Source organism: Prosopis cineraria, unplaced genomic scaffold (genome assembly GCF_029017545.1).
Source record: "Prosopis cineraria cultivar Desert tree isolate PC_DT_omini unplaced genomic scaffold, ASM2901754v1 PC1, whole genome shotgun sequence".
Lineage (NCBI taxonomy): Eukaryota > Viridiplantae > Streptophyta > Magnoliopsida > Fabales > Fabaceae > Prosopis > Prosopis cineraria.
In genome coordinates this window covers 3,555,247-3,581,463 of record NW_026555332.1, presented here as the reverse complement: position 1 = coordinate 3,581,463, position 26,217 = coordinate 3,555,247, and the positions used below count along the sequence as shown (strand labels likewise).

At 32.9% G+C, this 26,217-nt stretch overlaps 2 protein-coding genes across 4 annotated transcripts; both read right to left on the bottom strand.

Annotated features, from left to right (window-relative positions):
- Nucleotides 1–1,677: 1,677 nt before the first annotated feature.
- LOC129285739 (E3 ubiquitin-protein ligase WAV3) lies at nt 1,678–6,252 on the bottom strand. Its single transcript, XM_054921607.1, has 2 exons — nt 5,589–6,252; nt 1,678–4,155 (listed from the first exon to the last, which is right to left on the bottom strand). Exons 1-2 carry the CDS (start codon nt 5,826–5,828, stop codon nt 2,239–2,241), a joined length of 2,157 nt encoding a protein of 718 aa, XP_054777582.1. The 5' UTR covers nt 5,829–6,252; the 3' UTR covers nt 1,678–2,238.
- A 14,556-nt stretch (nt 6,253–20,808) lies between these two features.
- On the bottom strand, nt 20,809–25,932 carry LOC129307441 (synaptotagmin-3). Of its 3 annotated transcripts, none has more exons than XM_054948406.1 (12): nt 25,530–25,932; nt 25,275–25,373; nt 25,136–25,186; nt 24,932–25,055; nt 24,174–24,292; nt 23,971–24,072; nt 23,788–23,862; nt 23,172–23,248; nt 22,510–22,759; nt 21,751–22,101; nt 21,286–21,414; nt 20,809–21,193 (listed from the first exon to the last, which is right to left on the bottom strand). In XM_054948406.1, the coding sequence occupies exons 1-12, from the start codon at nt 25,638–25,640 to the stop codon at nt 21,065–21,067; spliced, it is 1,617 nt and encodes a 538-aa protein (XP_054804381.1). In that variant the 5' UTR covers nt 25,641–25,932; the 3' UTR covers nt 20,809–21,064. The 3 variants fall into 3 exon arrangements, with proteins under 3 accessions (XP_054804381.1, XP_054804390.1, XP_054804398.1); XM_054948415.1 differs by having other exon boundaries at nt 21,325–21,414; XM_054948423.1 differs by lacking the exons at nt 24,932–25,055; nt 25,136–25,186; nt 25,275–25,373; nt 25,530–25,932 and having other exon boundaries at nt 24,141–24,277.
- Between the last annotated feature and the right edge of the window lie 285 nt (nt 25,933–26,217).

Below are 26,217 nucleotides of genomic sequence, written 5' to 3'. Positions count from 1 at the left end.
AGTGGGGGCGACTAAGAATGGTTATGCATATATAATCATGTGAGGTTATATACACGAATATTAAAATTATATAAAAATTAATTTATTTGTATAACTATTTAAATTATTTGTGAGAATATATTTATAAAATTGAATAAATTGTATACTTTTTTATTTTTGATGAAAAATTTTATAAATTAATATCATAAAAAATTTGATTTATAAGCCTTAAATGATTGTTATTACTTATTTAATGTTGAGCAAATCTTATGCATTTGCTTGAAGTTTAAAAAAACTGTGTCTCTTATATTTTATATTGATCTTGATATTAGTTTTCTTTTATCAAGTTATTTTATTTTGTACTCAAATTTAAAATATAAAAAAATTTAAAAACCATTGATCATAAATCATGTTTAATTGATTGGAAATATATAATATAACAATGTCAGGCAATTTTTTTTTTTACCTGAATAAAACGTCACCCATTTAAAACCATATCTTAAAAAGCATATATTAACACACCCAAGAACAATATAAGTTTTTTTCCCTTAAAATATGAACAGCAATAACATTGTTTTATATTTTTATTTTGATTTTAGCGATACTGCTGTTTGATTGAAATTATTATTCTAATTCAATCTCAACACCTCACGCGCTTTGCTACTCTCTCTCTCTCTCTCTCTCTCTCTCTCTCTATTCCTTGGATTTGTACTTGCTGGGGCATATCAAAAAACGAGCGGGATCACAGTGTAAATCAAACAAAAATATTTATACAGCTTTCACATTTTAGGGGGTATCTGTCCACCTTCAGAGCAACGTAGCTCTGCCACTGGATGTGTGTGGTGTTGAGGTTGAAGGTACTTTACACGTTCTATGTCACTGCCCTGAAGCTCGGAATGTCTGGATGGGAGTCATCCAGCCCAATATGCTTGACACCTTTTTTCTGTTTCACTGAAATACTGGCGGTCAAGGAATCTGAAGAGGAGTGCTGGACGAAACACTGAGCAATGGGCTGAATTATTTGCGACGACATGCTGGTTGTTATGGAAACTTAGAAATGAGAGAATCTTCGAGCAGAAGTCTTCAAGCACTGAGAGTGTCATCGCCCTAGCAAAAGGTATTCTCATGTGTATGGCTCAAGCTATTTTATGAATAATGACTGCTGATGCAGTTTCACTGAATGAAAACCCAGTTCACCCTGTACATGAGGATTGCCGCATTTTAGAGAATATCAAGAGTCTGATGCGAAGGGAATGGCACGTGAACTTGGTTAGAGCTGATCGTAGTGCGGTTACTGATGCCGATTGCCTAGCTAAACATGCTCTCGCTGCTTCTCCGGGAGCTATCTCGAATGTGGGGCATGGGCCTTGGTTTTTATTTTTCAGCTTGTTGTATTTCTGTTTTTTTTTTCTTTTCTCCTGTATTTTTTTTAAAAAAGGATGGTTTTCTTGACTGAAAAACGAATCTTAAATGGTTCAAAGTTACATGCATACATGCATACGTGAGGGTGAAACAAAAACAGTTTTAGTGCACAAACCAGAGAGACCTGTCAAGTAGCTGCATGAGCTTAGAAGGAAAACTCGAGCAGAACCATCCGCATCTCAGAATGTTATCACTTGCTAGTTTCGAATTTTCATGCCTGTGTGCTCGGGCGTGAGAGAGAGAGAGATGATACGACTAACAGGCTCAACAAACAACTTGTGAAAAGATTGAAAACTTATATATTTTACTCATGAGTTCATCCCAACCATCTGCACAAATACAAACTTCTATACCCAGGTCTCGGGGAAAAAACATTCCACCGTATGTACAGACCCCTCCCAAAAAGACAAGTACATCAATGACCAGAACAAAGCTTGACCCTGAGAAATTCAAACATTCACCACCCTTGGCACCACCACTTGGTGCAACAAGTCAATATAGAGGCACCTTATCATGGTGGTTCAGTGAATCCAAACATTCAGCGGTTCCTCTTTGTATAGCTTGCCCATGCATTTTATGTAAGAATTTCTCCCAGAACCCTCCACCCCATCATCTCCCCCCCCCCCCAAAAAAAAAAGAAGAAAGAAAGAACGAAAGAAAGAAATTAAGGAACATAATGTACTGAATTCCTATCTACTCCTCATTTATCCCCTTGAATATTACCCTCCACCCTTTTCTCAATTTTATTCATTTATACATATTAAACAACAAAATCACAGCACATATAAATCTTGTGTTCATCTCTCCCACAAAATTCCTGTGTGTTCATCCCTCCCATTACCTTGGCTTTGTTTGTGACCTGTATGACAACAATGGTTGGAGAAGCCTCTGGCCTGATGGACTACCTAGAAACGAGGCTTGAGATCGAGTGAGCATCTCAGCCATCGACGGGGTCTGGTATGCTTGAACAAGACTTGAACTATCAGTGGAATCACCTCTTGCTGTTGCCCTTTGCCAAGAGTGGGAACTCAGTCCAGAGAGAATATATGCCCTCCCCGATGCTTCGTACACGTGCCGACTCACCATCCTCTCTTGCATTTCCTTGAGTTCAGCATCCAGTGCAAGACAAAGGCGATCCTGAGATCTGGCTGAAATAGACTCTAAGAGCATTTTTCTGCAGTTTTCAAGGATTGACACTGCACCTGTCAAATCTCCGCGTTCAGCCGCCCTTCGTGCTTGGGCCATCGCCTCAGCTGCTTGAAGCCTGTTATGCTGTCTGTCCACTTCAAGCGACTTAACCACTTGCCCAACTTTTTCAGGCCTCTCCAACTTTACTTCTTCACTTTCGGATATTGTTGTCTCCTGAGTTAATGGATCCTTGTAAACACAGTTGACCTTTATTAACGATGTTTCATTGCCAGAAGCAGCAGGGACATTAACTGAAACTAGGAAATCTCTCTCCTCATCAGCATACAAATCTCCAACATCAATAAATCCTTGGCGTCCACCAGCCATCACACGGTTTGGGTAACTTCCAGCCTTAAGCGAGACAAGGTTGAGATTTGCATCTATGCACTCAATTGAGACTTGCAGCTCCTGAACCACTACGCTCAAAAGTCCACCAATGCACTGTGCAAATGCATCCTGTATCACAGATTCAGTCTCAATGAAGGAAAAGGTCCCTCCAGAATTCTCTGAAATAGAGTGCATTGATGAGGCATCATGATCTGCACCAAATCCAAAAGCATGCACAGGAATTTGGAATCCTGAAGTGCCACGATTACTGATAGACATAGGCAAAAGCAAATGGTAGTTCAGTTGTGGTTGGTTAGTACCAGAACCGCCAACAGTGTAAGTATCTTGCCCATCAGACAACAGTATTATGCTGGCAACTGGATTTTTTTCTCTTCGTTCTTCCATTATCTTGGCACCTTTTCTCAGGCCCTCAGCAATGTTTGTACCCCCATTTGCAACCAATGAGTTAACAGCTTGCAGAGCTTGTTGCCGCCCAGAGTCAGACATTCTGCGCAGAGGAAACAGTCGGCGAGCTGTGGAGGAGAAAGCAATAACCGATAGCCGGTCATTTGAGCCCAAGTTCTGGATAACAAATCCCATAGCTCTTTTTAGTAGTGCAAGCTTAGTGCCAGCCATGCTACCGCTAATATCAAGCACTGTCACTAGGTCAACAGGAGCACGTGGAGTCTGAGAAACCGGTGTTGAGCTAGCGTGATTTCTACTCAGGTTTTGTGTTCTGGTGGCTGCTGCTACAGCAGTGGCCTTGAGATGGACCAAAACATTAAAGTTACAATAAGAGTTGGACTGTGGAGCAACTGACACTTCAGGGTATGTTTTAATCTCTATTGTTTTGACAGCACCCGTATCAGAAACACTCTTAGTAGAACATATATGTTGGAGATCTAAGGATTCATCATCATCAAATACACCTGGTTCAGGAGCCTGATGAAGTGGAACAACATGTCGTCTATTTAAATCTCGTCGAGGGGGTGGTCGAGGAAGGCCATGGACAACTGCCATGAAAGCATTATTCGGTGAAACTCGGCCTGGGAGAGGATCCAAACTGGGATCCAGCAACGGTATTTCCTTCCACTTTGCTCGGCACACTGGACATATTTTGTTTCCATGTTTCACATTTGAAGCAATGCAGTGAAAATGGAAGGAATGCGAACATTCTGCAGTGAACAAAGCATGCCCACATCCTTGCTTCATTTTGGTTAAGCATATTGAGCAGGTTTGCTGAACAAGAAGGAAAAAAAGGTGTTAAGATAAGAGCCATAGATGCTTGAATCCCAACAATTTTACAAAAATACATGTAAGAAGATAATTCATGCACACAACTTTTGCTATTAGCCTATTACTTTTTAAATGTTTATCAAGAAGATACACTAATACTGCTGAACCAAGCTATCAAGACAAGGAAAGAAAATAGGCAAAATTCATGCATCGTGGAAAGGGAAGATGATAAATTGCTTTCCAAGATAACATCCATTTCGCTTTCTCATCTTCCTTTTTCAGTTTTCATATTTTTCTCCCAAAGGAAGATCGTAAATTATCAATCAAGAGATATGTCCCACAAACACGCAGATTTTCATACTCTGTGCAGCAGGAAAGCCTTTAACCAGGCAATATGAACACTCCTCCACAAAAAGTAAATTCTCAGCGAGCCAGTTCATACTCGGCTCTCACATTCAGCTAATTTGATTTGACTGATGAACAAACTGGTTATTGTGCCATGCATGTATACTTTTTTTTCTTATAAAGCAAAACTTGACGATTAGAAAAAGGAAAAGAAAAAAGTCTTATCCACAAGAACTCGTTGTGCACACAGATGTCGAAACGAGCAGTCATCAATTATATCAGGATGAGGTCCCGCAATTGTATATAAAGCATTATTGATTAAAAAAGAACTTCAAATCACAAACTCACACATAACATCGAAAGTTTGAAAAACAATTCATGAAAGCTGACAGCTCTATCACCTACCCATGTCATAACAACGTTGAAAATAGGAAATAAAACAAAGGCAAACAAGAAAAAATCCATGTACAGTATTATTAATGATAATAATATTTCATAAAATTTAAAAAAAAAAGAAATTGTAGGATTTTTAAATCAGCCTAGGTAATTTTCAAATTTCAGTATACAACGTCCTCCATTCTTCTTTTTTTCTTTATAATAATATGCCTACTATTATCCTAAGATTACTCGAACTATAATTCGATTTATTACAACAATAAATCCCACCACAACAAATTACCTAACCTCTACTTACAGCTAAATAGGATGAGAACGGCTAGAAAAAGAGGTTTCTAAATTTTTTGCAGAATTGAACTTTTTTCTCATTTTTTAATGAAACCAGAAAATAAGGTAATCAATCGAGCTCGGTAAATTTTCCATTCTTTATGTCCTATTTTCTCATCCTCACTAAGTCCATTTTCTCAGCAACGAAACTGAGCACAGCTTATCAAAATACAAAAAGCATGAAAGATCACACGGACATAGAACAAGATATCAATAGCATATGCAGTGCTTAAAGTGTTGGTTGAAGAGTCATGTCACATCTGATTCAACATAACGCTGCGCAATTTGAAACACCAACGACCACAATAACAGTTTTGGACTTTTGGGAAAGAAAAAAAAAAACCGGTGATGGAGGAAAGGAGACGGACCTTGGACGATTTGCTCGCACTTTTGGACAGCTTTAAAGCGTGCGAAGAAGTCACCGGCGCGGCTGATCTCGATCGCGAGGAAGCCATGTCCCAATTTCCCGGCGAAAGCAGAGCAGCATCAGATAACCTGTCGGAAACCTCCGTGGCGGGAGGCGAATCCATGTCGTCTGAAGTTCTGGGAACAAAGACACAGAGATTCAAACCCAGAGCCAGCTTCGCCTTCTTCCATTTGCTCCCCATTTGAGCTCAAGATCTGAAGAAACCCACAAAATGTCGGCCAGGAGAAAAGAGAAGCCGAACGGAGCAAAACCCAGATCTCAGAGAGCAACTATGAGAGGAGAGAAGGGAAAGGAGATCTATAAAAAAAGCAAGAATGGAGCACGAAAACCGAGAGAAGGGAGATTATTGAATGCGTGAAAGGGAAAGAGAGGAAAGAGGCAAGTGGGGTTGAAAGGTTAGAATGGGATACAAGGGAGGTTGGTGGAGGAGGAATGAGAATGAATAAGAGCATTAATTGAGAGGAGGAGCGAGGCTGCCATGAGATGAGGTAAGCGAGGAAGAAGAAGAAGAAGAGGCGGTTGAGTGGTGGTGTGCTGAATGAGGAATGAGGATTTTGACCTGCGCTGTATTGTGGCTTTACCTTTGGTGGAGTTTTGTAGGTAAAAGAGTGGGAGGGAAAAAGGGGTCTCTCATGAAAAGCACGTTCTGCTTCAACCAGCGGAAAGTTGCTACCTTTATTACGCCCTCTGCTTCTTCAATCATTCATTCTTCTCCATTTTACCCCCTCCTCTTTTCACCCTTTCTCGCTTTCATTTTCAACTTCAGTTTTATTTTTTAAAAAAATATTTCTTTTCATTTATAACTTTAACCTTTTTAAAAAAAAATAAAGATGTATTACAAACACCTCTTAAATAAAAAATAATTATTATATCTTTGTCTAGCATACCATTCAAATTTTTGTATTTATATTAAGATACTCAAAATCAGAACCAATTAAAACATTAATTCATAATTAGTAGTTAAATTAAACCAATTACTTTATTAAATTGATTAAAGTATTGGTTCAACAATTTACTAGACAAATTGGCCCAATTTTTAATACTATGACAAGCATGTAAGTATGACTTATGGGTAATTAATTTTTTCATTTGAAACCACTATGTAATTTTAAAAAATATTTTGTTGGGTGAATGGAGTTTTGAGATTTAAGTCTCATAAATGAAAAACATTTTTTTACGCTCATGATGTAGCGCAATTCAACATAGATTAGTATTCACAAAAATCTAGATTTGTCGGAGTTTTTTTTTGTTTTTTCCTGTGGTCAACGATTTGTCGGAGTTGATAATGACTTTTTGAATTTTGAAAATGTTGAAAAGTGAATAAAAAATGAAGAATGATTTTTTCATCTTTTTTCTTTATTTTTAATGATGAATTGTCCATCCTAATCTCTATCATCTTACTTGTACGTGATCATGAAAATTCTTGACACGCCAAAAGAAAGTGAATTTTGTTGAACTCCTACAAAAATGTCAAAATGAAAAGGAAATTACTTCTAGTGACACGAGAAAAGTCAAACAAAAATGGATAAATTATTAAGTCAATTATTTCTTTTTTAATTCGTAACAATCAATTATGACAATCTTCGGGCGAGGATGAAATAAACAGCTTACTAATTGGGTTTATAAATATAGAGAAAAGGGTAATTTTCGCAGATACACTAATATACTGATATTTATATTAAAAATGGGAGGTAATTAGTGGTATTAATGATTAAAGGTAATAAAAAAACGAGAATCAAGTTGGTGAGTGGAAACATGTCATAATCCCTCTTGTGGAGAAAAGGTGGGATATATATGTAATTAGAGAAAAAGTGAATTCTCCTTTGAGAGAGGAATCTTTTATATATATATATATATATATATATATGAATGAATGACTGAGTTCTATGAATGGAGGTTGCATCATCATGAACTATCATTGGGCATGAGTCAACATTGTGGATTTTCTTAATCATTCTTTTCGCAAAATTGTTTTACTTTTTCTTTTTTGTTTAATTGTTTTTTTGGGGGCTCACATGCGATGATGATAATTTTCCACACGTGCACATCATCACTGAGGTTACCATGTCAACCCTGTTGACATTCATTACTGTTTCTTTCCAGATCTCTTCACATGTCTTGGCTTTTTTTTTTTTTGGGGGTTTGGTTGGCCATTATTCGTCTTTAGTTATTGTAGTGTTAGCTTATTAAACATTTTTTTAATTTGGTTCCGTAATTCATGATTTCGGATTTTGACCCAATCAATTATTCAACTCGCTATTATGTTCTTTCTAGAGACCTTGTCCCACGCCTTAAAATCGTTTTAATATTCCACTTCAGCGTTTTATTTTGAAATTTATTCCAGATAGGGATTGCATTTGATGAATTGAATTTATCTATGTATATAATTTAAAAGTTAAAAATAGTAATGAAATAAAAAAAACTCAGAAAAATCAACCTATTTTACGATAACAACAACGTATTTGACCCTGCACGGAATCTGCAGTAATAGTTAATGTGCCTCGCAGTCCTGGAAATGTGAATAGTCCTCCTATTTTTAACATAAAACACATTTTAAAATTTTTATTTGGTCCTTGAAGCAAGACGCCTTATAAAACTTGATAAAATATTAATGAATTATTTCAAGAAATGCCGGTTCATTTGATTGACATGTTTGATTTTAAAATTTAAAAATAAAATTAATAATTTTAATTAATGATAGTTTGATATTTTTTATAATTTTTTTAAAAATAAGATTCTTGACTAATTGTAATCTTCTTTCTTAATTTGTGAGATTTAATTTAAAATATTTTATTAATAAAACTAAAGGAAGTATAATGCACCAGCTATTAACAAAATGTATTAATGTGGTTGAAATGATTTGTAAATAGGAACGAGTGGGTAATTACTTAATGCATTGTTCTTAAATATAAAATGCCAATCTTCTTAGTTTCCCTCATTTAATATTTTTTTAAATTACTCTTACTAATTTTATAGTTTTTTATTCTCACTTTTCTCCTCACATATAATGCTCACTCTATTTGGAAGTATTTTTGAGGAAATTATATACATTTTTAGAAGACAAGTAACTATCTCAACCAAAAAATTTTAATATCTATGAATTAATTAACTAAGTGTTATATGTGAATCGAATAAAATATAAGAGATGAGATAATTAATTTTAACTCACTGTTTCATGGATTTTTAAAATATATAATTGAATTGAATGGTGAATTAGGGATTTTAAACCCTTTTTATCACCCCAAACTCAATATTTTTTAATCTTTTTTACCTGAATTAGTATATTATTCAAAATAAAATAAAACATGTGATATTTATATATTTGTTAACTAAATGCATTTTAAGATCACTTTCTAGGCATATAGATGAGTGCTCGTACTATTTTTTTTTAATTTATGTGAATATTAGTAGGAGGGGGTGATAAACTTCAGTTTTACCGAACAAATCATCAACATTATCATGTTGGAATATCACTAATTAAAAGATTACTTCCTCTCTATTATTTTACAAGATAAATTTTGAGGTGATCTGATGACTCAAAATATAAAATGTTTTTGGAAAAAAAAAATTACTGCTTTATTGTGAAACCCTAAGACATGGTTGGTCAATGAACAGCTTGCCTCAAAACTGGGCATTGAATGGTCAAGTTTCTGGAGCATGGAATTTTTCAATTAAGCATGGCTATGGAATTTTATGCAAGCTTCCCAAACCATATGTCTAAAGCTGAACTAGTAATTTATTGTCACTAAGGTAAGATTCTCACGTAGGAAAGGTTCATGCCCACGTGTTCCACTCTCGATTGACCCATTCATTGGCGTTTTGTGATATGGTGGCTTTCAAAATTTATGGTCCAAGAAAATTCCCACCATGAATCAGGTCCGATGATTGAAATACTCTGCCTCGCCTTGGGCTAATTTAATTCAACGTATATAACGAAGTTTCATTTAATATTTTTAAAATGACTATAATTTAAATAAATTTACTGTTTCTGTGTAGTATTATGTTAACATTGTATTTCTTTGTCACAAACCAGATTTTCTTATTGAAATTTAGACACACCATTTTTTCTCTGGAAGAAAAAAAAGAGCCTCAAGTAAAAATTGAAGGATTTAGTGGCAGTCCAACAGTATCCAGTATTATCAACTGATATTCGGATTCAATTATTTTTAGAAATAACTTGCACTAGTTTTTTTTTTGGAGGAAAAACAACAAACAAACTAACATGATTTTAATTTGTTGTTTTTGCTTTTGTATTGATCAGTACCATGAGGACGCATACTGTGACGTATATATTGAGACTCAAATGGAAGAAGTCCTTGAAGAGCTAATTTGTAGTATTTTTCAAGCATAATTTAACTATAACAACCAACAATAGTAAGAGATACATCCTATAGGTATATATTTAAAGTTGACATAGATATAGGTATACTTGATTAATTTTTGGGATTTGAAATTTTATTTTAGCCATTAATTAGTTTAAGTTAAACAACATCAAATTTTATATAATTTGTTCAGGAACTTATAATATAATTTTCATGTATATAATTATTGTCGGCTAGTGATCAAATTCTATTTTAAGTGTTGAAATTGTATTTGATAAATGTTTAATGCAGGAGTTGTTAGAAATACAATTTGGTATTTAAAAAAATGATCATAATATTAAACATTTATTCAAAAAAAATTGTTTAATATTGTAATCAAATATACAGTGAAATAATATTTAATGGTTATATTTAAAATCATCGAATATTTTTATATATTAAAAAATAGTTTAATATTTTAATAATATTTAATGATTTTATTCATATAACTGTTGAATATTATAAATTTATTACATGGTTTTAAGAAAAACCCGTTGAATATTATTATAATATTCAACAATTAAAAATCATTAAATATATGCATATAGAATATTCAACGCTTAATTATTTAATGATTTATAATTATTTAATATTATAAAAAATAATTTTTTATATATTTTTTTTGTAGTAGTGAAAAAAAAAACTGAAATATGCCAATTACAATTATTTAGTTCCTAGACATTTTTCTCACATTTTTACCTTGATAATTATTATAAGTTGGGAAATAATTATTTTGATTGGGTTATTAAATTAAAACAGAATGAAAAAATTAATTTTTTTATGTAAACAATTTGTTTATCAATCAAGTGCAATGAATTAAAATAATTATTTTCTAATTCATTTATAAATCACAAATTTACAGCAAGAAAATCATTTTTTAATCTGATTATAAATCACAAGTTTGCATAACGAAAGTGATTTCTATTTTGTTTTAGCTAATAGTCCAATCAAAGTATTCATTTCCCAAGCTATAACAGTACTTGCACTTGACTAATGAATAAATTTATGAAAAGAAATAGTCATTTTTTATACCCTTTAATCAATTGCCTAATTAAATTAGTCATTTATCACCACACAATAGTCATTACAAGCAAATATATCATTTTGTTGAAAATCAAAATGTCAGACAAGTTCATAAAGATTAAATAATAATTATCATTTGGCAGTATTTAATTGTCATTTACGTATTTTGAGGGTTTTCTTTTTTTGTCATTCTCCATTTTTCAGATGTAATTTAAAAAAGTTGTAAAGTTCAAATATTTCTTGCGGTTGTATTTGTAAATTAAAAGCTCTTATTTAAATTTAGACATAGTATTTTTTTTTCTTTGGAAGAAAGACAGAGCTTGAAGTGGAAATTGAAGGATTTTGAGGCGATCATACAGTATCCACTATCCGGTATTATCAGCTAGTATTCGGATTCAAACGTTATTTCTAAAATAACAAGTTCTGGTTTTTCCGATGTAATTCGTTAAAAAAGTTGCACTCCCTCTGGTCCAAAGTATAAAAATTTTCTCTCAGTTAATCTTAATTCAAAATGTAAATAATTTAGTATTTGTAAAATTTTCTTTTCTTATTTTACCCCTTATATTTATTAATCTAAATTATTGTGTTTATGAATTTAGGTTACATCATTCTTTTTACTCATCATAAATTAGAAATAAGGGTAGAAAAGAAAAATAATACTCCTTTCATTAAAAAATGTAAGTTATTTTTTGAGGAATTGAATGTTTAAAAATGCAAGGCACTTTTAGTCTTTCAAGGTGTAATTATTATCTTTTTTCAAAAGTATTTCTATTGATAATAACTTTATATTTATTGTAGAGTGTTTAATAGGGATAAATATAAAAAGATAGGATTAGTTGAAAAGTAGGTAATTACTTTATTAAAGGATGACATTCAGTTAAAAATACCTTATATTTTTGAACAGAGGGAGTATATATTTTTATTAATTAATAATTTTATTAATATGTAAATTATTATTAAAAAATTCTTATATTTTGAATCGGATGGAGTAAAGTTTAAATATAATTTTATTTATAAATTACATTTTAATATATTTTATTAATTTTTTTTAAAATATCTAATTCTATAAACTTTACCCTTGGTTCGCACTAGTCTAGGTTGGAAGACAACAATACTCAAATTTTGTTCCGTATCAGGCAATGGAATAGAGAAAGAGTGAAAGCTTGTTGTAAAAAAAGAATGGCACGTCTTATGATTAAGACAAAAAAAAAATCCATAAACTTCTATCTCATAAAGTCAAGAGATATTAATTTGTTTGGGAGAGAAGAATGTGATTTCGTTTTTGTTTGGTGAGTATTGTCGAGGCGAATGTGTGCTTGAAATGCGTGAGAGAGCTTTTTGATGAGTGGGTTTGTTGAATGCTAAAGGTGGAGTGCTTTATAGAGATAAGCATAGGGGGGATAGTGAGAGAGTGGTTCCTTGCCCAAATATGTAATTGGCGTAATGTGGGATCATCATAAGTCATAACCACCATCATAACTTCACTTCCCACGTCTGATCCGAGTCAACCATTTCCAAGCCGTCTCTCTCCCCTCCTCTTGCACTCCCCCACAACTCCACATTATGGTCTCTCATGAATCATCAATGCATTTTAATTCTTCTACATTTCAATTTTAACAACGAACAAAAAAATTACTCTTTTCATTTTAAATTATAAAATATTTTTAACAACGAATCAAGGGTTGCCCACTTTCTGAATTTTTTTATCCCTGTATCCTTATTTAAATTATGAGTTTATATATAGTTTGTATTATATATGAATTTTATTAGTTACACATTTTTGGGTTTGAAAGTAAAAAAATAAACATATAAAATATGTTAGTATTTCACCAACAACAAAGTTGACACAAGTGAGATACTCTGATCATTCAAACAAGTTATTGAAAGTTTGAATTATAATCTTTATATATGCAATTAAATTGAAAAAGTTATCTACTTATTATTCTGAATATTTTGAAAAAGATATTCTCTATGCTTAGCGGAGCATACTTTTTATCCTTACGAAAAAAAAATCCTTGTGTTTTAAATTAATGACATGTTTTTTAAAATCTTATGTTTCAAAAAAAATAAACCACTTCACCGATTTTTACAATTAATTAATAAATTTTTACCTGAAATACCCATAGGAGTATATTAAAATTACTTACCCTACCTAACAAACAATTAATGATTGGTAGAATTAAAGAAGGATAAAGTCCGAAAAAATTTAAGAGCATAACTACCTAATCCTTCTTATTAAAAATATAAGTATATTTTAATAATAATTTTCATATTAATAAAATTTTTATAAAAATATATATTATTTTTCTTTTTACCCATTGGCCATAATTCTAATTTATGATCGATGAGTAAGAAGAATGTCATAAATTCACAAATATGATAATTCATATCAATGAATACAAGGAGTAAAATGTTTTTTTTTAACAATCTAAGTTACTTATAAAGTACTCCCTTTATCTCAAATTATAAGACACTTTTAATTTATACAAATCTCACAGATTAATAAATCCCATTAAATGTATTTAACAACTTTATTTTTTTAAAAAACATATACATTTTTAAAAATATCCTTCATTTAATATATTGAAAAAGAGATCCATATAAATCATTAAATCTATATACATAAAGAGAAAGGATAGTTTTAAAATAAGCTTATTTAATAAAATATTAATATTTTTACAGTATTTTATATTTTGAGACACTAAATTTCACTCAAAAATGTTATATAATTTAAAATAAAAGTAATACTTTAAACCAAGATTAACTGAGAGGATATGTTTATATTTAAACTAGAGGGAGTGACTTTATAAAGTCACGAAACAGGTGGGCAGCAAGCCCCTGCCCCATGGGCTTAAGCTCTTAAGCCCCATCACCTTATAATATACTATTTTTTAAAGTCTAATCTTTTTTCATAGGGCATAGGCTGAGCCTATAAGCCTATTTTTATTTTTTTAAATTTTAAAAATTAAAATTCTCAATTATAATATTTTGTGTTTTTTTTCAAAAAGATACATTATAATGTTCAAAAAGTGAAAATAAATAATAAAAATTTTAATTTTAAATTATAAATATATATTCTAAAGTTTAAATTTAAAGATTGAAAACATTTTATTTCTTATAGGTAAAACAAAAACATTTGAGCCTATTTTTCAAAACTTAGTAAGATCGGGCTTCAAAAACTATTTTTTTAAAAAAGATATTATTTTTTCAAAACTCAAACTTTATAAAAATGAGTTAAAACGAGTGATTAGTCCCATCTAATCTTGATTCCTAATTCTAACTATTTCTCTTGATTTGTGTGTTTTAGATAAAAACATTTAATATTTGAATCAGAGTATCTAGTAAAGTTTGACCATTAAAGTAATGGTGGTATTTAAATTTAAATATGATTGATTATAATACGTAGGGTGTTGCATGGATAGTTAATTAATACATCAACTTTTTACCTAGATTCCCAGCAAAATTCCACAAAAACTTTACTCTTTCATGATAAAAAAGATGATCTTTTAAAAGTGAGTGTGGGAAAAAAGAAAATGAGAAGTGTGGCTATGTTTGGAGCATGCAAAAAGATATTCCTCCCCCCCACAACAGAACATGAATAAGAAACAAAGGTGGTGACCACTTTTCAATTCACTTCCTCCTTTTGAGGGCACACACGCCTCACATGAAAGAGATCACGCAATTACACACAAATTTTATTGTGTTTGTATCAATAAATGTTTGTCTAATTAATAAAAATTTTATTCATAATTTATAAAATTGTGAATTTAAATTTTATTATCGATATGGCAACATGATATATAAATACATATATAAACACTTGTTAAACCCATAAGCATGCCTTGGTCCTAGTATAAATTAGAGGACGCAACTCACAATAACTTTTCATTACCTTAAATGCTGTTGGGTATGTGTGTGAGTGCCATGACATGAACCAAGCTTCGTTCCCATCAATTATAATGGGTGGTGATCCATTCGCATGCACTCACAGCTAGCTCTCTCTCTCTCTCTCTCTCTCTCTCTCTCTCTCGATCAAGGGATAGGATTCCCTTTTGGCCGCACTTTCTAGGGTAAGTCAACCCCAAAAGCCCCTGCCTTTTTTTCTTTTCTTTTTAGGGTTTATAGCTCAAACACACAGCCATTCACACTTGATCAATGCTTCGATATATGTACTACCATTCTTTTCTTCGTTATTAGTAAAATACAAGTATAATTAATTAATTGGATAACCTTGGTTAAAACGTTAGCATATCTTTTTTGCAGATCCATAACCTCGTATTTAAATTAATAGTAGAGAGAACAATTGTAACGATATAAATTTTCAGTTTAATATATACTGTAAGCGACAACATATAGTCCAATTCAACTTTATAATTGTGTTTTTCAAAAGAAAATACCAAATTCTTAAAAGAATAGCTGGAGAAGAGAGGAAGGAATGGGGACTTAATTAGGAAGACGCGTGTTTTTCCCCCCTTCTTCTTCCCTTTTTTATTTTTAAATTACACTCCATCGTATGCTATTTGTGTATAATTGAAGTGTAGAACAAAAACATTCTCTCTCACATGTTTTTCTTTTATTTTCTATGTATATTCTAAAAATTGTGATTTTTTTTTAATGCAAATGACTGTGAGATTTTACTTTCACGCTACATTTTCATATCGCGTCAGTTATCTAAAATCATCGACGGGAGGCAAATTCACCTGCTATTTTGAATTTTAAAATAATTTAAATTAATCATATTTATATAAGAAGCTAAGTACTCTTTTTTTAAAAAAAATTCATGCATTTACAAAGGGTAAGGTGCTTATAATTATACAAAATACATGCACGCATGCAAACAATGGTGAAATTAAGATCCCAAGGTGAACGAGTGCAATATCTGAAAACTCAACGGTAAAGCTACCAAATATTCAAATTTATGGGTAAGTAGCTTGAGCTTTTAAGGTCATGAAAGCAAAATATTAAAATTTATAAACATATATTTAATATGTGCATTTGCTCCCCTCAATTCAATGTGCTCCATCATTGCTTGTAAATCAGCCTAATTAAATATGTGCTATATTTTTAATAGTAAATCTTTCCTAAAAGACAATAGTGGTAACATTAAAAGACAGTTCACGATAATAGGAAGATGGAAGCGTTTGTGTAAAATGAAATAGATTCTGGTTGTAAATATTAACGGGATAAAGTACATATGATAAAAGAGATTAATTCTTGATAGTATGATGAATTGAGGTTTAAATTTTATTGAAAAATGTGTTTATATTTAATATTCTATCTTAAATAAGATTAAAAAGATAACATCTATACGAACAAAAAGTGAATTGCAACGTAATGGAGATTTAGATAATACTGTCGTAATAATAATAATAATAATTTGTTCGGGGATATCATGGGACATGATAGAAGGGAGTAGAGAAGCATGTGAAGGCAATACAGCGTTGGGGGGAATTATGATGCAAAGGCAAAGGGATTAGAATGAAACAAAGTCAAACCTAATCCAGACATTCTGTGGGGCCCACTTCTCCGCATCATTGTCCACATTCTCTCTCCCATTGCGTTTGCATGTCTTTTTCCTCTTTCCTTTTCATTTCATTTCATTTCATTTTGTATTGTTTGGGTACTTTAGCTTAGTGTGTGCTAGCTAGCTTCCTCGCTTTTCTCCCACATCTCCCCATACAGCCCATAACCCTACTTCCACTTTATATTTTCTCACTCATAAAAATTTTATAAATGTTACACCAAATTAAATAAAAATAAATATCGCACACATTAAATTCCATTTTTTTAGACAATGAAATTATATTAGGGAAACTATCTTTAAACGCATCCAACATTATTTGAATTCGAAAAATTGAAAAATACATGGAATTCAATTGTTTACATTTGCTGCTGTTTTAATTTTGTGCAAGATTTCAAGTAAAAAAACTGGGGGCCCAACAAGAATCTAGAAATAAGTAATAACATCTCAGTGTGGTTTTTTATTTAATTTTATACTTACGTTATCTACATGGTTTCAACTTTCAACTAAACATTTGAGCTAGCGCAACGTAAATATCTGCAAAACTACTCCTACAAGATCCCGATCGATGGGCCATCAAAACTGGGCTCTTATGTTTACTCTGGGCCTTTTTTTATTTTATAGGAAAATATAAATTTTGGTCATTGTACTTTACTCAAATTTTATTATTGATCCCTATATTTTTTTTAATTATTTTGATCCCTATATTTTTATTTTTTTATATTTTAGGTCCTTCTAAGATCAGTATACTTTATTCATGGAGTGATCTAAAATATCAAAAAATAAAAGTGTTGGAACCTAAAATACCAAATAAAAGGATAATAATTAATGGCAAAAGTGAGCAAAATATAGATATTAAAAGTATATATATATATATATATATATATTTTATCCTCCAGTCAACAACGGGGCTTGGGGCATTTAACATTTGGAATCTCAGTCATCTGGGCCTTCAGATCTAAATCCAAAGAAGGAATTCGCATTTAACAATTGCTTACCTTTAATGCAACTTCAAAGAGGTTGTTCCATCGGTACCTTGTTACCATCGTGAGGCCTTCTCGTGAGGGGTCTGGATTAGTCTGGGGTGGGTAATGAACTCAGGATACCTCAGGATACCGGATGGTTTATACTGAAAAAAAAACAATTGCTTACCTTAAGAAAGAATTCAATGCAGAGGCCCAGCAAACAATTGTTTGGGCCCAATGTGAATTCTTTCTTAATGGAACAAAAACCACGGCCTAATTTTCATTCTAAATAAAAAACAATATCGAGCCCAATTATCAACAACGGTTCTACAAGGCAGAACCCGAATCGTCAATTTTTGAGTGTCAGTGTTTCCCTCGTTGGTTAACTGTGCCGGATATCAAGGACTAGTTTCTCACTGTCTGGTGGAATCCTTCACAAGGATTGGTCACAATCTTGGATAACGCAGCCTCATGCGTATCAATGAAAGCGTTCACATTCCGTTATCGTCACTCTCTTGATTTCAACCATTGATTTTGTCTTAAAATGACCAGAAATACCTCTTCCTGTCTTTATTATAAGACTTTTTAGGATATACGGATGATACAACAACAACAACAACAAGCCTTTATCCCACTAGGTGGGGTCGGCTACATGGATTGCAAGACGCCATTGTGCTCTATCATTTATTAAGCTTTTAGAAATATTATTAATTAAGAGATCACGTTCAACAACTTCCAAGAGTGTTCTCTTAGGCCTTCCTCTACCTCTCTTAATCGGACTCAAAGTTATATGTTCCACTCTTCTCACTGGTGCCTCCCTTAGTCTTCTTTGTACATGCCCAAACCATCTCAACCGATTTTCTACCATTTTTTCCTCAATAGGTGCCACCCTCACTTTTTCACGTATGTGCTCATTTCAAATTTTATCTTTACGTGTATGTCCGCACATCCATCGTAACATTCTCATCTCTGCTACTCCAACTTTATGCTCTTGCTGTCCCGTTAGAGCCCAGCATTCACTACTATATAACATTGCCGGTCTGATAGCAGTACGATAAAACTTTCCTTTAAGTTTATTAGACACCTTACGGTCACAAATAACTCCTTTAGCTTTTCTCCAATTAAACCACCCAGCTTGAATTTTATGTGAAATATCTCCACTGATTTCGCCATCATTTTGAATAATGGCTCCCAAATATCTAAACTTTTCCACTTGAGGTATAATTTGATCTCCCAATTTCACTTCCAAATTATTTTCGAATAGTCCTTTACCAAATTTACAATATAAATATTCCGTCTTACTTCTACTCAGACGAAAACCTTTCGACTCCAATGTCCTCCTCCATAACTCAAGTTTGCAATTAACCTCTTCTCTTGTCTCTGCTATAAGAACTATATCATCCGCGAAGAGCATACATTTCGGGATTTCCTCTTGAATATGTTCCGTCAAAACATTTAAAATCAAGTTGAACAAATAAGGACTCAGAGATGATCCCTGATGTAGTCCAATCTTTATAGGAAAATTCTTTATTTGACCACTAGGCGTTCTTATACTAGTTTTTACCCCCTCATACATATCTTGTATGGCTTTAATATAAGCAATCCGTACTCCCTTTTTTTCCAACGCTTTCCAAAGCACTTCTCTTGGTATACGGTCATAAGCTTTTTCCAAATCAATAAAAACCATGTGTAGATCTTTATCTTTACAACGATACTTTTCCATTAATCCCCTTAGTAGATAAATCGCCTCTGTAGTTGATCTACCTGGCATAAAACCAAATTGATTCTCAGAAATACTTGTCTCCAATCTCAACCTGTGCTCAATTAATTTCTCCCACAATTTCATTGTGTGGCTCATGAGTTTAATCCCTCTATAGTTAGTACAATTCTGAATATCTCCTTTATTTTTATAAATAGGAATTAATGTACTTCTCCTCCACTCATCAGGCATTTTCTTGGACCGTAAAATCACATTAAATAACTTAGTTAACCATCTCACCCCTTCTTCACCTAAACATTTCCACGCTTCGATAGATATACAATCAGGTCCGTTAGCTCTACCATTTGCCATTTTCTTAAGAGCTTCCTTTACCTCCTTATCACGTATTTTTCGATAGAATGACAAATTTTGTTCTCCTTCACCAGTTACTAAATCCTCCAAGTTACTAGATGAATTCTCTCCATCATTGAAAAGTTTAGAAAAATAAGTTTCCCATCTATTTTTAATTTCATCATCTGTAACTAAAATTCTTCCCTCTTCATCCTTAATACACCTTACCTGTTCTAGATCTCTTGATTTTCTTTCCCTACTCTTGACAATCTTATAAATATTTTGCTCTCCTTCCTTCGTCTCAAGGTTCTTATAAAATTCTTCAAAAGCTTTGGAACGAGCTTCACCCACAGCTCTCTTAGTTTCCTTCTTAGCCATACGGTACCTCTCCCAATTTTCCTCATTGTTACACAAATGTATGGCTTTAAAACAGTTCTTCTTATACTTGATTTTGTCCTGTACACTATTATTCCACCACCAAGACTCGATATACGGATGATGATTATTATAAATCACTTGATGGGTATCAATTAAGTTTTTTTAATATTACTTCTATTTAAAGTTGGAAGTATCACATTCAAGGATCCCCCAAGAGATTTTCAAGGGAAGGATTAACAAGCAGTCGTGATTCAGGAAAAAAAAAAAGTTGTCATTACTATTTTAACAAAAAAAAAAATCTTGTATTAATTTTTGTTTATGAATAATTTTTTTAAAAAGTCCTTGAATATGATTCTATTGTTAAAGTTTATGAGATACTCCCTCCGTTTAAAAATATTAGGCATTTTTAATCAAATTTTACCCTCCACTAAGAAGTTATCTTCTTTCAAACTAATCCTATCTTTTTATATTTACCCCTATTAAAAATCCTACAATAAATATAAAATTAATATAAATAGGGACACTTAAAAAAAATGATTACACTTTGAAAGATTAAAAATACTTTATATTTTTTAACATCCAACTCCTCAAAAGATATTTTATATTTTTGAACATTCAACTCTTCAAAAAATGCCTTACATTTTTGAATGGAGGGAGTAATGTAATGTAAATTTAAAAATTTTTCATTTAAATTCTTGTAAAATTGACAAAGTATAATTTTTAAAACTAAAAAAAAAGACCATTGCTCTAAAATTTAATTTCATAATTTTGCGGTTTTGATTGATTATTTGTGAAATTTGGAAGTCTTTATTTATGATTTTTCCTCAAATAATATGCCTTGATTAAAATGTTTAAACACAATCTGATTAAACACAAGCAACTTTTTACTGTTATGAACATTTTTTTACAGATATAAAAATAAAATGAAATAAAAAATTATCAAATGCCTCAGAAAACAGGAAAAAGTGAAAAAGAAAGGCTGATAGAAAACCATGCCATTTTTTCCCTCTTAAACTCAGCAAACTGAAACTTCCTCCCTAGTAATTGTGTGAAAAAGAAAAAAAGAAGAAACCTGGTAAGCTATCTTACATTATGAGTCTCTCGTTCTTTTGGTAATTTTCAAATCACCTTCCATCTGATCTCAACATGGATCACTCCATTCCTTGAATTGATTAGATGGTATTTATCATTAATGCGGCCATTGTGCACTACATCATTCAGATTAATCTCCACATGCCCCAATGATTCCTGCATTTCAATATACAGAATCTTCAATCAACATCATTCCAAAAACTTTAAAACAAATTTAAAAAAAGAAAAGAGAATAATAATAGTAATACTTTCGGTAGAAAACTGAAAATGGTCCTCCTACTCATTACTTCAATGTGTATCTTCTCGTGTAGAGGAGGCTCCTCTAGCATAAATTCAAATTCTTCATTCCACCTTGGATCACGAGTTTTCCTTATCATCTGCAAAATTTCATTATTGGGTAATTCTTTTTTTAAAAAAAAATTGGTAGACCAAGATTAAGTAAAGTTAAACGTGCTAATATGCTATAAGTAAAATTTACCATCAAGACAGCCAACTTGCTCCATATCCATAGCAAATACAGTATATACAACACCATGAAATCATTTGGTACATTAATATCTCCTACGTTTTAGTAGAAAGTACTATATTAACTAAGCTTTTCATATATGATTTAAAAAAAGATGAGATGTTAAAATTGTGAGGTAATATGTGAAATCTTGTGCTTCTGTTAAATCCCTTCAATACCCTAAACTATTGAATGCAAGAATGTTTACCTTTGTCCTTTTCTTTTCACCTCTAAAGAAAACCAGTGCGTATGGATTGTTGTGGCTTTTACCCTCAACCTCCTCAGCCTCCTGTATCAGAACTGAAAGCAAACCTGCCCCTTGGACATCTTCATCAGATACTTTATCAATCCCATTTTCCAATTGCCCACCAAACTTGCCGCTTTCTTCTCTGAAAGGAGCAAAAGTAAGATCCAGCACAATTTGACCTCTTGGCTTCTTATTTGGAGGCTCTGTGACATTTGTGTCCTTAAGTAAATCAAGTGTGAATTCCTTGCTTTCATAAGGCTTTAGCAGCTTAAGGGGGATTAACTGCATCCCAAGCCTGTCATGTCCACCAACCTATTAAAAGTTCAATGAGGAGTACATCAAGTGAATTATGTATCATCAATGAACAATCAGCAAGCAAAATGGATAGTAAATGCATCATGTGGAGATTCCAGTACAATGCACTGCCAAAGCTAACGTTCTCTGGAAGTAATAGTTTATATACACATAAACTAAATCCAGTTCTTCTTGTTTAGTAGCAGAATGATTGAAAATTAAAGAAGTTAAGCAGATTAAATAAAAATGTCCAGTGATAAGCCGAATTCTTGGATAAGAATACAGGCTCACCATGTTCCCGAGAGGTGATTGCGTCCAGTTAGTCATATGATTATTTATGCGAACAGAGACATAATTTGAAATGTGATATTTTCTGAAGTTTTTTTCAATCAAAATTTAATGAAAACGATGAAAGATAAGGGATACCTTATCCCAGTCAAAGACTTGCAATTGAAGAACTTGAGATTCAGGGTCCTTCACAACAATCTTGAACTTCTCATTCCATTCAGGATTCAAGTTTCTCCTCTTGATGGAGGTTTTCTTAGCTGGAAGCTTGTCCCCAGAAAGGCTGAGTTTGACATATGGATCAGAAGTTCCCAACAAATCCATCTTCAAAAGCTTTAGTGCCCGAATCACATTCACATGTAATATCCCTACAGGCTTCTTTATCGCCACCCTATATGTATATGGAAGAAGAATGAGAAACTTCTTTTAACAATCTTAATAGTTCTTTGAAGAGTGACAGAAAGTTCAGAAATTAAACCTTAGCACTTTGTAGTGTATTTTAACCACAAATACTACTATTACTATACTTAGAAACATATTTTATAATGTAACATTTTTCTAGAAAATATACAAACTACAAGCAACTCAATATACTTCTAACCGTTGACAGTTGCAAAACATTATCAAACAAGGAGAATGAAGGCCTTAGATCAACTATGTCAACTTCTTTAGGCTTCAGAAAAGGAGCTGGGCTCATTATCATGTATTTCCCGAACTTGCATAATGAAGATATATAGGTCCTTTAGACTTCGGAAGATTACCAAGTTAAGAACATAAAACTCTGTAGCTTCATATAAACTTACGTTGATTCATCAAGAATAGGAAACTCGAGAGTTTGAGGCCAGAGATAGAGGTTTGCAACTAGTCTTTTAATTGTTTCCTGTAAATAACTAAAGTAGTCAGTCTACCATGTTTATGGCAACCTGAAGTTTTGAAGTGCCAAAACAAAATAACAGTAAGTGACCAAGAGTAACAACATGAAGAACAACAACACAATATTAGTGGTTCACCCCATCTAGTACCATGCGCAAAGGGCCAAAATGATCAAACAATCCACTATAGAAGCAGAGAACCGGTATGTCACGTGCAAAGCACCATAGAAATCTGTAACATTCCTAGAACTAACTTGCATACTTAAATGAATTCATGATTGACCTACCCACAATACATTCCCATAAATAACCTATATTTAGAGGACTAATCAACCGGATTCATAGTCGTATGAGGCATAATACAAAAAGGAAATCCTAATTGTTTTTTTGGCCAAAAGAAATTCTAATTCAATTCACAAGAACATTATACTAATACAATTATTGTAAAAAAATTTGAGAAAAATGAAAAAAAAAACAAGAAAATAAGTTTGCCGTGAACAACTAGTGTCAAAACAACCCACGGCAAAAATAATTACCAGGGGAGCACCTGAACATATCTATAAAGACCAGGAATTGACATGATGTCCCCTCCTGATATTTTCATCCCAAAGTCTACATGAGGCTGCATATTAAATAAAACAATTATTATAGATAATTGGGTTTCTCATTGACCGTATATATTAGTCGAAACAAGAAATGAAACTATGCTTGGCCATAGTGTTTCCTTTACCTTCTCCAACAATGATACGACAATGTTTGCAAAACATGGAAATGTAGGCACTAAAGGTTTTAAAGTTACCCGCGGTGCTGCAAATATTTGTAAGTCTACCACCTGAGGAGAGGCATTGTCAGATCCACGACGAACAGCATCAATTAGGTAGGAACTACAGAAAACATTACCATTTAAGATTTGTGCCTGAAGGATGATCTGACCTGAACCTTGATCTGTAGAGACAATATCTTCAAAATCACCACTATATTCTGATCGCCAGCCCACTTGATGACTGGTTCCATAATCAATTCATTTTCATTTGTCTCAAAGACTTTAATACCTGCAGAATCACAGAGTAGACAGCAAAGGACCATTAAATATAATGCTAGACTTCCATAACTCGTGACCCGTGAAAAGATGAGTTACGAGTATCGATAAAGAAGATACACAAAATTTCTGTGAATCATCTATTTCATTTGATAATAATTATACAAACTACTGGTTTTTTCATCAGCATTTTTGTGCTCGTCTTACTCTCTAACTTGCATTTATATCAGTCCCACAAGGGATTAAAATCAAACATAAACATTTGTACTCCTCCATTTTGTGTCAAATGTGGGGAGTAAATAAATTCAAAGAAGAATACTTGTGCCAGATAATTTATGCTTAAAAAATGAGATTACACGCGCATTGCCATAGGCATCACTTAATTATCTATTCAGGTCATTTGTTGTTTTCTAGCACCAAAAATTCATCACTTTGTGTTTGACTCGCTAGGTCCTCGAAAAACTTCCTGCAAAAGCAGCTATCTGCATTTATATGCATGCCTTGCCCATATGACCATGTGTACAATCTGTCACGGTGGAATCTGAGAAAATAAGATTCTCTAGGTAGGAAGTGAATAGCAGGACAACAGTAGCACCCATAAACCGAACTTTAAGAGTTGCTAGCTAATCTTACACGACAAGGAAACGCTTACCGCATAAGGTAGGAGGAAGAGTGCCGAGGCTTAAAGTCTCAAATTCAATACTTTTAATCTGATACTTCCCTATATATTCTGCAAATACTGGTTTTGCCATGCTTTCAATCGTACAACATATTGCCTACACGATAACAAATAAAAAACTCGGTGAAGAACATAATAATTAGAGGATAAATCTTCCCATACAAATTACAGAAGTACCTTATCAAGTGAAGGCCACGTATATAATAAAAATTTGTTCATCCAGTCTACCTGCGTAATCAAGCACAAGATCATAAGGTCTATATGAAAACCTACACAACGGCAATAAAGTCTACGTAGATTGCAGGGCTATACTAACTCGTTCATAATCGGGGCTCTTCATCCAAACAGGAATTTCGGTAAGAAGTTCTTGCAAAGCATTTGGGCCTAAATCGGAAATTGGAACGACCTCTGTTTCCTGTAACATCGAGCATTTCATATAATCAGGCGCGCCCCCAAAACGAAATTCTAAATGGACCGAAACTTCAGTTTCCGTCTAACTGATTACGAGAACTGAATCAACATGGGGTCGGAATCGGATACATTTCAATGCAAAATGCACAAAAGAAGTTACCTTCACTTCTTTGGGTTCAGAGTAAACAAAGAGGAAAAACCCCACCAAGAGGCCGAGAGGAATTCCAATGGAGAAACCGAGAATGCCCAATATACTGCTGATTAAACCCATTTAGTAGAAAAGATCACCAATGAAGAGAAATGAAAGTGAGGCTGATTAGAGAGAAGAAGATGAAGGGATCAATAGAAAATAATTTTTCACCCCCCAATGAAAGCGTGATGAAGGATTCACCGGGGAGAAGAACGAAGGGCGATGGAAACTATAGGAAAAACAAAAAGAATAATCGAGAACAACGCAACGAATAACAAGAAGGGCACTAATGAAACCGCCTTGTAATGTATTTCACAGTTTCCGCTTCAAAAATTGCTCTCTTCGATTCATTCAGCGACTACTATGGTTTTATTTCCGCCAACAAGGCTACGAGCCTGCTGCTCTATCTATTCCGCATTCCAACTGTCTAACGACGCATAGGCCAGTAGTTGAAATGACTAAGCTGCCCTTACATTCGAAGAGGATTCATTATGACCTGGATTTTCCACGATTTTATTCATTTTCCAAATTAATTTAATAAATAATAAATATGTTTTTCTTTATCAACAAAGGTGATCAAAGTCAGTAAGGATTTGGCTTGTAATGTATAAAATTATAAGTTTAAATCCCGCTATTAATTGAGAACTTTGACGAGCCA

Coding starts and splice junctions, on each gene's coding strand:
- LOC129285739 (XM_054921607.1), bottom strand. CDS start 5,828: ATGGGGAGCAAATGGAAGAAGGCGAAGCTGGCTCTGGGTTTGAATCTC. Junction 4,156..5,588: donor GTGCGAGCAAATCGTCCAAG/GTCCGTCTCCTT, acceptor CTTCTTGTTCAG/CAAACCTGCTCAATATGCTT.
- LOC129307441 (XM_054948406.1), bottom strand. CDS start 25,640: ATGGGTTTAATCAGCAGTATATTGGGCATTCTCGGTTTCTCCATTGGA. Junction 24,073..24,173: donor CTCTACAGATCAAGGTTCAG/GTCAGATCATCC, acceptor GCCTCTCCTCAG/GTGGTAGACTTACAAATATT. Junction 21,194..21,285: donor TTTTCAGTTTTCTACCGAAA/GTATTACTATTA, acceptor ATTGAAATGCAG/GAATCATTGGGGCATGTGGA.